Raw genomic sequence first — 11454 nt, 5'->3', positions numbered from 1 at the left:
CTGTCTCTATTCCTCCCTCTGTCACTGTCTCCATCCCTCCCTCTCTATCCCTGTCTCTACTCCTCCCTCTATCACTGCCTCTTATTCCTCCCTCTATCCATGTGTGCCTGATTCATCCCTCCATCCCCTCCTCCCTCCTCTCCCACTGTCTCTATCCCTCCCTCCTCATTCCTCCTCTGTCCATCCCTCACTATCCCCTCCTCCGTCTCTATCACTCTCACTATCCCTCCTCCGTCTCTATCCCTGCCTCTATATTCCATTCCACTCATCCCTCCTCCGTCTCTATCACTCTCACTATTCCTCCCTCTATCTGTCTCCTATTCATCCCTCCATCACTGTCTCTATTCCTCCCACTATCCCTCTCCCTCCCTCTACTCCTGTCTCTGTTCCTCCCTCTATCCTCCCTATCCCTCTCTCTCTGTCTCTATCCCTCCTCCTATCCTCCTCTATCCCCTATCCTCCTTGTCTCTATCCCTCTCTCTATCCCCTCCTCTGTCTCTATCCCTGTCTCTATTCCTCCTCCTCTATCTCACTCCTCCCTCTCCTCTGTCTCTATTCCTCCCTCTATCCCCTCCTCCTGTCTCTATCCCTGTCTCTATTCCTCCCTCTATCCTCTCCATCCATCTCTATCCTGTCTCTCTATCCCTCTCCTCTATCCCTCCCTCTGTCCCTCTATCCTCGTCTCTATTCCTCTCCTCTATCCCTCCTCTCTATCACTGTCTCTATTCCATCTCCTCTATCCCTGTCTCTATTCCTCTCTCTCTATCCACTGTCTCTATCCCTCCCTCTATCACTGTCTCTATTCATCCCTCTATTCCTGTCTCTATCCCTCTCACTATCTCCTGTCTCTATTCATCTCCTCTATCTCTGTCTCTATTCCTCCCTCTATCACTGTCTCTATCCTCCCTCGTCTCTATCCCTCTCTCTATTCCTCCCTCTATCACTGTCTCTTCATTCTGTCTCTCTATCACTCTCTCTATCTCCTCCCTCTGTCACTATCTCTCTATTCCTCCCTCTATCACTGTCTCTATTCATCCCTCTCATCTCTGTCTCTATTCCTCCTCTCTATCCCTCTCTCTATTCATCCCTATCCCTCCATCTGTCTCTATTCCTCCTCTGTCTCTTCATCCTCTATCCCTCTATTCCTCCTCTATCCACTCTCACTATTCCTCTCTCCATCTGTTCCTCCTATCCTCTCTATCCCTCCTCTGTCTCTATCCCTGTCTCTATTCCTCCTCTATCCATCTCTACTATCTCATCCTCTCTCATCCCTCCTCCATCTCTATCCCTCTCCTCTGTTCTCCATTTATCCTCTCTTCATCCCTCTATCCCCTCCTTCCTCTATCTCTGTCTCTATTCCTCCCTCTATCCCTGTCTCTATTCATCCCTCTATCACTGTCTCTATTCCTCTCTCTATCCCCTCTCCCTCTATCACTGTCCTCTGTTCCTCCTCTCCATCCCTCTCTCTATCCCTATCACTGTCTCTATCTCTCCCTCTATTCCTCCTCTGTCTCTATCCCTGTCTCTATCTCCTCCCTCTATCCCTCCCTCATCTCTATCCCTGTCTCTATTCCTCTCTCTATCCCCTCCTCCTGTCTCTATCCCTCTCTCTATTCCTCCCTCTATCCTCTCACTATCTATCCTCTGTCTCTATCTCCTCTCTCTATCCCTCCTCTGTCTCTATCCTCTCTACTATCTCCTCCCTCTATCCCTCCTCTATCCCATCCCTGTCTCTATCCCTCTCACTATCCCTTCCCTCTGTCTCTATCTCTATCTTCACTATTCCTCCTCTGTCTCTGTCTCCACTATCCCTCCCTCTGTCTCTATCCCTCTCTATCCCTCTATCCCTGTCTCTATTCCTCCTCTCTATCCATCTCTCATCCTCATCCCTCTATCCCTCTCCCTTCTATCCCTTCTCTATTCCTCCCTCTGTCACTATCCTCCTCCCTCTTCCTGTCTCTCATTCCTCCCTCTCTTCTGTCTCTTTCATCCCTCTGTCACTGTCTCCCTTCCTCCTCTCTATCACTGTCTCTATTCCTCCCTCTATCTCCTCCTCTCTCTACTTCCTCTGTCTCTATTCCTCTCTCTATCCCTCTCTCTATTCCTCCTCTATCCCTGTCTCTATTCCTCCCTCTATCCATGTCTCTGTTCCTCCTCTGTCTCTATCACTGTCTCTATTCCTCCCTCTGTCTCCTCTCTCCCTCTATCACTGTCTCTATCTCCTCCCTCTATCCTCTCCTTCCTCTATCCTGTCTCTATTCCTCCCTCTATCCCTGTCTCTATTCCTCCCTCTGTCTCTGTCCTCTATTCTTCCCTCTATCCTGTCTCTATTCCTCCCTCCTCACTGTCTCTATCCCTCCTCTATTCTATCCTCTATTCCTCCCTCTATCCCTGTCTCTATTCCTCCCTCTATCCTCTCTACTATCTCCTCCCTATCTCTGTCTCTATCCCTCCCTCTATCCCCTCATCCCTCTATCACTGTCTCTATCCCTCCCTCTATCTCTGTCTCTATTCCTCCTGTCTATCACTGTCTCTATTCCTCCCTCTATCACTGTCTCTATTCTCTCTCTCTATCTACTGTCTCTATTCCCTCTCTATCCCTGTCCTCTATTCCTCCTCCATCATGTGCTCTATTCCTCCCTCTATCCCTGTCTCTATTCCTCCCTCTATCCCTGTCTCTATTCTCCTCTATCCCTGTCCTCTATTCATCCCTCTATCCCTCCTCTATTCTCCCTCTATCACTGTCTCTATTCCATCCCTCTATCCTGTCTCTATTCCTCTCCTCTATCACTGTCTCTATCCCTCCTCTATCCCTCCTCCTCTCTATCACTGTCTCTATTCCTCTCTCTATCAATGTCTCTATTCCTCCTCTATCTCTGTCTCTATTCCTCCCTCTATCCCTCCTCCCTCTATCCTGTCTCTATCCCTCCCTCTATCATGTCTCTATTCCTCCCTCTATCCCTCCTCCCTCTATCACTGTCCCTCCTCTGTCTCTATCCCTCCTCTATCTCTATCACTGTCTCTATTCACTCCTCTGTCTCTATCTCTCATTCATCCCTCTATCACTGTCTCTATCCCTCCCTCTATCCTGTCTCTATTCCTCCCTCTATCCTGTCTCTATTCCTCCCTCTATCCCTCCTCCATCTCTATCTCTGTCTCTATTCCTCCCTCTATCAATGTCTCTATTCCTCCCTCTATCTCCTGTCTCTATCCTCCCTCTATCCCTCCTCTCTATCCCTGTCTCTATCCCTCCCTTATCAATGTCTCTATCCCTCCCTCTATCCCTCTCTCCCTCTATCCTGTCTCTATTCCTCTCTATCCTCCTCTCCTCTATCCTGTCTCTATTCCTCCCTCTATCCCTCCTCTGTCTCTATCCCTGTCTCTATTCCTCCCTCTATCCCTCGTCTCTATTCCTCCTCTATCTCTGTCTCTTATCCTCCTCTATCAATGTCTCTATCCTCCTCTACTATCCCTCCCTCTGTCTCTATCTCTCCCTCTATTCCTCCCTCTATCCTGTCTCTCTTCCTCTCTCTCTATCCCTGTCTCTATCCCTCCTCTGTCCCTATCTCTCTATCACTGTCTCTATTCCTCCCTCTATCCCTCTCTCTCCTCTATCACTGTCTCTATCCCTGCCTCTATCCCTCCCTCTATCACTGTCTCTATTCCTCCCTCTATCCCTCCTCTCCTCTATCACTGTCTCTATTCCTCCCTCTATCTCTGTCTCTATTCCTCCCTCTATCACTCTCTATTCCTCCCTCTATCACTGTCTCTATTCATCCCTCTATCACTGTCTCTATTCCTCCCTCTATCACTGTCTCTATTCCTCCCTCTATCACTGTCTCTATTCCTCCCTCTATCCTCTCATCCCTCCCTCTGTCTCTATCCTCCCTCTCTGTCTCTATTCCTCCCTCTATCCCTCCTCCCTCTATCCTGTCTCTATTCCCTATCCCCTCCTCTCTATCACTGTCTCTATTCCTCCTCTATCACTGTCTCTATTCCTCCCTCTATCACTGTCTCTATTCCTCCCTCTATCTACTCATCCCTCTATCATCTCCTCTATCCTCTCTCTGTCTCTATCTCACTGTCTCTATCCTCCTCTGTCTCTATCCCTCTCCTCTCTCTCTATCACTATCCTCTCTATTCCTCCCTCTATCCCTCTCATCCCTCTATCACTGTCTCTATTCCTCCCTCTATCACTGTCTCTATTCCTCCCTCTATCACTGTCTCTATTCCTCCCTCTATCACTGTCTCTATTCCTCCCTCTATCACTGTCTCTATCCTCCTCTATCCCTATCCCTCTATCACTGTCTCTATTCATCCCTCTATCACTGTCTCTATTCCTCCCTCTATCACTGTCTCTATTCATCCCTCTATCACTGTCTCTATTCCTCCCTCTATCACTGTCTCTATTCCTCCCTCTATCACTGTCTCTATTCATCCCTCTATCACTGTCTCTATTCCTCCCTCTATCACTGTCTCTCTCTCTGTCCTCTATCACTGTCTCTATTCCTCCCTCTATCACTGTCTCTATTCCTCCCTCTATCCCCTCACTCCCTCTATCACTGTCTCTATTCCTCCCTCTATCACTGTCTCTATTCCTCCCTCTATCCCCTCCTCCCTCTATCACTGTCTCTATTCCTCCCTCTATCACTGTCTCTATTCCTCCCTCTATGCCTGTCTCTATTCCTCCCTCTATCACTGTCCTCTATTCCTCCCTCTATCACTGTCTCTATTCCTCCCTCTATCTGTCTCTATTCCTCCCTCTATCACTGTCTCTATCCCTCCCTCTATCTCTATCCTCCTCTATCTCCATCCCTCTATCTCCTCTCCCTCTATCACTGTCTCTATTCCTCCTCTATCACTATCTCTATTCCTCCCTCTATCACTGTCTCTATTCCTCCCTCTATCACTGTCTCTATTCCTCCCTCTATCACCTCTATTCCTCCCTCTATCACTGTCTCTATTCTCCCTCTATCCTGTCTCTATTCCTCCCTCTATCACTGTCTCTATTCCTCCCTCTATCACTGTCTCTATTCATCCCTCTATCACTGTCTCTATTCATCCCTCTATCACTGTCTCTATTCCTCCCTCTATCACTGTCTCTATTCCTCCCTTCTATCATCTGTCTCTATTCCTCCCTCTATCTCATCTGTCTCTATTCATCCCTCTATCACTGTCTCTATTCATCCCTCTATCACTGTCTCTATTCCTCCCTCTATCACTGTTCTCTATTCCTCCTCTATCCCCTCCTCCCTCTATCACTGTCTCTATTCCTCCCTCTATCAATGTCTCTATTCCTCCCTCTATCACTGTCTCTATTCCTCCTCTACCTCCTCTCTCTATCCTGTCTCTATTCCTCCCTCTATCAATGTCTCTATTCCTCCCTCTATCCCCTCCTCCCTCTATCACTGTCTCTGTTCCTCCCTCTATCCACTCCTCCCTCTATCACTGTCTCTATTCATCCCTCTATCACTGTCTCTATTCATCCCTCTATCACTGTCTCTATTCATCCCTCTATCACTGTCTCTATTCCTCCCTCTATCACTGTCTCTATTCCTCCCTCTATCCCCTCCTCCCTCTATCACTGTCTCTATTCCTCCCTCTATCAATGTCTCTGTTCCTCCCTCTATCACTGTCTCTATTCCTCCCTCTATCCCCTCCTCCCTCTATCACTGTCTCTATTCCTCCCTCTATCAATGTCTCTATTCCTCCCTCTATCCCCTCCTCCCTCTATCACTGTCTCTATTCCTCCCTCTATCCCCTCCTCCCTCTATCACTGTCTCTATTCCTCCCTCTATCCCTCCCTCCTCTATCACTGTCTCTATTCCTCCCTCTATCACTGTCTCTATTCCTCCCTCTATCACTGTCTCTATTCCTCCCTCTATCAATGTCTCTGTTCCTCCCTCTATTCCTCCCTCTATCACTGTCTCTATTCCTCCCTCTATCCCCTCCTCCCTCTATCACTGTCTCTATTCCTCCCTCTATCACTGTCTCTATTCCTCCCTCTATCCCCTCCTCCCTCTATCACTGTCTCTATTCCTCCCTCTATCACTGTCTCTATTCCTCCCTCTATCCCCTCATCCCTCTATCACTGTCTCTATTCCTCCCTCTATCAATGTCTCTGTTCCTCCCTCTATCACTGTCTCTATTCCTCCCTCTATCACTGTCTCTATTCCTCCTCTACTATCCCTCCCTCTATCTCTATCACTGTCTCTATTCCTCCCTCTATCACTGTCTCTATTCCTCCCTCTATCACTGTCTCTATTCCTCCCTCTATCACTGTCTCTATTCATCCCTCTATCCCCTCCTTCCTCTATCACTGTCTCTATTCCTCCCTCTATACCCTCCTCCCTCTATCACTGTCTCTATTCCTCCCTCTATCACTGTCTCTATTCCTCCCTCTATCACTGTCTCTATTCCTCCCTCTATCAATGTCTCTGTTCCTCCCTCTATCACTGTCTCTATTCCTCCCTCTATCCCCTCCTCCCTCTATCACTGTCTCTATTCATCCCTCTATCACTGTCTCTATTCCTTCCTCTATCCCCTCCTCCCTCTATCACTGTCTCTATTCCTCCCTCTATCACTGTCTCTATTCCTCCCTCTATCCCCTCATCCCTCTATCACTGTCTCTATTCCTCCCTCTATCAATGTCTCTGTTCCTCCCTCTATCACTGTCTCTATTCCTCCCTCTATCACTGTCTCTATTCCTCCCTCTATCACTGTCTCTATTCCTCCCTCTATCCCCTCCCTCCTCTATCACTGGCTCTATTCCTCACTCTATCACTGTCTCTATTCCTCCCTCTATCACTGTCTCTATTCCTCCCTCTATCACTGTCTCTATTCATCCCTCTATCCCCTCCTTCCTCTATCACTGTCTCTATTCCTCCCTCTATCACTGTCTCTATTCCTCCCTCTATCACTCTCTATTCCTCCCTCTATCAATGTCTCTGTTCCTCCCTCTATCACTGTCTCTATTCCTCCCTCTATCCCCTCCTCCCTCTATCACTGTCTCTATTCATCCCTCTATCACTGTCTCTATTCCTCCCTCTATCCCCTCCTCCCTCTATCACTGTCTCTATTCCTCCCTCTATCCTGTCTCTATTCCTCCTCTATCACTGTCTCTATTCCTCCTCTATCCCTTTCCTCCTCTATCACTGTCTCTATTCCTCCCTCTATCACTGTCTCTATTCCTCCCTCTATCACTGTCTCTATTCCTCCCTCTATCACTGTCTCTATTCATCCCTCTATCCCCTCCTCCCTCTATCACTGTCTCTATTCCTCCCTCTATCCCCTCCTCCCTCTATCACTGTCTCTATTCCTCCCTCTATCCCCTCCTCTCTATCACTGTCTCTATTCCCCTCTATCACTGTCTCTATTCCTCCCTCTATCCCCTCCTCCCTCTATCACTGTCTCTATTCCTCCCTCTATCCCCTCATCCCTCTATCACTGTCTCTATTCCTCCCTCTATCACTGTCTCTATTCCTCCCTCTATCACTGTCTCTATTCCTCCCTCTATCACTGTCTCTATTCCTCCCTCTATCACTCTCTATTCCTCCCTCTATCACTGTCTCTATTCATCCCTCTATCACTGTCTCTATTCCTCCCTCTATCACTGTCTCTATTCATCCCTCTATCACTGTCTCTATTCCTCCCTCTATCACTGTCTCTATTCCTCCCTCTATCACTGTCTCTATTCATCCCTCTATCACTGTCTCTATTCATCCCTCTATCACTGTCTCTATTCCTCCCTCTATCACTGTCTCTATTCATCCCTCTATCACTGTCTCTATTCCTCCCTCTATCACTGTCTCTATTCATCCCTCTATCACTGTCTCTATTCCTCCCTCTATCACTGTCTCTATTCCTCCCTCTATCCCCTCCTCCCTCTATCACTGTCTCTATTCCTCCCTCTATCACTGTCTCTATTCATCCCTCTATCACTGTCTCTATTCCTCCCTCTATCACTGTCTCTATTCCTCCCTCTATCACTGTCTCTATTCCTCCCTCTATCCCCTCCTCCCTCTATCACTGTCTCTATTCCTCCCTCTATCACTGTCTCTATTCCTCCCTCTATCCCCTCCTCCCTCTATCACTGTCTCTATTCCTCCCTCTATCCCCTCCTCCCTCTATCACTGTCTCTATTCCTCCCTCTATCACTGTCTCTATTCCTCCCTCTATCCCCTCCTCCCTCTATCACTGTCTCTATTCCTCCCTCTATCACTGTCTCTATTCCTCCCTCTATCACTGTCTCTATTCATCCCTCTATCACTGTCTCTATTCCTCCCTCTATCACTGTCTCTGTTCCTCCCTCTATCCCCTCCTCCCTCTATCACTGTCTCTATTCATCCCTCTATCACTGTCTCTATTCCTCCCTCTATCACTGTCTCTATTCCTCCCTCTATCCCCTCCTCCCTCTATCACTGTCTCTATTCCTCCCTCTATCCCCTCCTCCCTCTATCACTGTCTCTATTCCTCCCTCTATCACTGTCTCTATTCCTCCCTCTATCCCTCCTCCTCTATCACTGTCTCTATTCCTCCTCTATCACTGTCTCTATTCCTCCCTCTATCACTGTCTCTATTCATCCCTCTATCACTGTCTCTATTCCTCCCTCTATCACTGTCTCTGTTCCTCCCTCTATCCCCTCCTCCCTCTATCACAGTCTCTATTCATCCCTCTATCACTGTCTCTATTCCTCCCTCTATCACTGTCTCTATTCCTCCCTCTATCACTGTCTCTATTCATCCCTCTATCACTGTCTCTATTCCTCCCTCTATCACTGTCTCTGTTCCTCCCTCTATCCCCTCCTCCCTCTATCACTGTCTCTATTCCTCCCTCTATCCCCTCCTCCCTCTATCATTGTCTCTATTCCTCCCTCTATCCCCTCCTCCCTCTATCACTGTCTCTATTCCTCCCTCTATCCCCTCCTCCCTCTATCACTGTCTCTATTCCTCCCTCTATCCCCTCCTCCCTCTACAGCCCAGATTACCACCATGGTGAGGTATATATCTCCAGTTAACCTGAACACACGCACACGCGCACGCACACACACACACACACACACACACACACACACACACATACACACACACAGCAGGCCCTCCTGAATTACCATCCATTCATTAACCCTTACAGCTCTTATTGATTCTGGATTCATTCTGGGGCCATTGTTTTAATTCCCTGTAGCACAGCATGCACGAGTGCAGAGCCCCTTATATGTCGTGTGTGTGTGTGTGTGTGTGTGTGTGTGTGTGTGTGTGTGTGTGTGTATGTGTGTGTGTGTTTGTGTGTGCCATTGTTTGAATTCCCTCAGCACATCAGCATCTAATGCAGAGAATGTGTCCTGTTCTGTCCTCTGTCCTGCTCCCTCCCCCAATGTGTCCTCTGCTCCCTCCCCCAACGTGTCATCTGCTCCCTCCCCCACTGTGTCCTCTGCTCCCTCCCCCAATGTGTCCTCTGCTCCCTCCCCCAATGTGTCCTCCTGTGTCCTCTGCACCCTCCCCCAATGTGTCCTCTGCTCCCTCCCCCACTGTGTCCTCTGCTCCCTCCCCCACTGTGTCCTCTGCTCCCTCCCCCAATGTGTCCTCTGCTCCCTCCCCCAATGTGTCCTCTACTCCTCTCCCCCAATGTGTCCTCTGCTCCCTCCCCCCACTGTGTCCTCCTGTGTCCTCTACTCCCTCCCCCAATGTGTCCTCTACTCCTCTCCCTAATGTGTCCCCCAATGTGTCCTCTGCTCCCTCCCCCAGTGTCCTCTACTCCCTCCCCAATGTGTCCTCCTATGTCCTCTGCTCCCTCCCCCAATGTGTCCCTCCTGTGTCCTCTACTCCCTCCCCCAATGTGTCCCCCAATGTGTCCTCTGCTCCCTCCCCAATGTGTCCTCCTATGTCCTCTGCTCCCTCCCCAATGTGTCCCCCAATGTGTCCTCTGCTCCCTCCCCCAATGTGTCCTCCTATGTCCTCTGCTCCTCTCCCAATGTGTCCTCCTCATGTCCTCTGCCCTCCTCCCAATGTGTCCTCCTATGTCCTCTACTCCTCCCCCAATGTGTCCTCTGCTCCCTCCCCCAATGTGTCCTCCTGTGTCCTCTGCTCCCTCCCCCAATGTGTCCTCCTGTGTCCTCTGCTCACCTCCCCCAATGTGTCATCTGCTCCCATCCCGGTGTGTCATCTGTCACTCCCCCAATGTGTCCTCCTATGTCCTCTACTCCCCTCCCAATGTGTCCTCTGCCCCTCCCCCAATGTGTCCTCTGCTCCCTCCCCCAATGTGTCCTCCTATGTCCTCTACTCCCTCCCCCAATGTGTCCTCCTATGTCCTCTGCTCCCTCCCATAAGAAGACAAATGGAAGACTGTATTAATTTAGGATACTGCTCAAGGAGTCAAACGTATAGTATTCTGTCAATTAGAGTTCTGTCTCTATACAAATTCAGACAGAGTTTCTACTCACATGTGACTCGGGGCAGACCAAACTCAAAAGCACATTCTAGGATCTACATGACTCTATGTGATAACATAACATGTTGATCTACATGACTCTATGTGATAACATAACATGTTGAACTACATGACTCTGTGTGATAACATAACATGTTGAACTACATGACTCTATGTGATAACATAACATGTTGATCTACATGACTCTATGTGATAACATAACATGTTGATCTACATGACTCTATGTGATAACATAACATGTTGATCTACATGACTCTATGTGATAACATAACATGTTGATCTACATGACTCTATGTGATAACATAACATGTTGAACTACATGACTCTATGTGATAACATAACATGTTGATCTACATGACTCTATGTGATAACATAACATGTTGAACTACATGACTCTATGTGATAACATAACATGTTGAACTACATGACTCTATGTGATAACATAACATGTTGAACTCAGATGAACTGAGATTAACAAACGGATCAAGAATATTCCCTGAGGACAGGAGGGGACTGGATGGGTATAAATAGGCCCCTGTCCTGTCTCCTGTCTCCTGTCTCCTCTGTCCTGTCTCCTGTCTCCTGTCCTGTCTCCTGTCTCCTGTCCTGTCTCCTGTCTCCTCTGTCCTGTCTCCTGTCTCCTGTCTCCTCTGTCCTGTCTCCTGTCTCCTGTCCTGTCTCCTGTCTCCTCTGTCCTGTCTCCTGTCTCCTGACTCCTGTCCTGTCTCCTCTGTCCTGTCTCCTGTCTCCTGACTCCTGTCCTGTCTCCTGTCTCCTCTGTCCTGTCTCCTGTCTCCTGACTCCTGTCCTGTCTCCTGTCTCCTCTGTCCTGTCTCCTGTCTCCTGTCCTGTCTCCTGTCTCCTCTGTCCTGTCTCCTGTCTCCTGTCCTGTCTCCTGTCTCCTCTGTCCTGTCTCCTGACTCCTGTCCTGTCTCCTGTCTCCTCTGTCCTGTCTCCTGTCTCCTGAATCCTGTCCTGTCTCCTCTGTCCTGTCTCCTGTCCTGTCT

At 48.7% G+C, this 11454-nt stretch overlaps 1 protein-coding gene across 1 annotated transcript; it reads left to right on the top strand.

Moving 5' to 3' along the window:
- Positions 1-9744: 9744 nt before the first annotated feature.
- LOC135566502 (uncharacterized) lies at positions 9745-10153 on the top strand (the record flags this gene model as incomplete). Its single annotated transcript, XM_065014198.1, has 1 exon — positions 9745-10153. A coding segment is annotated over one exon (409 nt), but the record flags the coding sequence as incomplete, so codon positions are not given.
- Positions 10154-11454: the final 1301 nt, after the last annotated feature.

The sequence above is a fragment of the Oncorhynchus nerka genome, unplaced genomic scaffold, assembly GCF_034236695.1.
Source record: "Oncorhynchus nerka isolate Pitt River unplaced genomic scaffold, Oner_Uvic_2.0 unplaced_scaffold_4662, whole genome shotgun sequence".
In the NCBI taxonomy this organism is placed as follows: domain Eukaryota; kingdom Metazoa; phylum Chordata; class Actinopteri; order Salmoniformes; family Salmonidae; genus Oncorhynchus; species Oncorhynchus nerka.
This window is presented reverse-complemented; position numbering and strand designations above follow the sequence as displayed.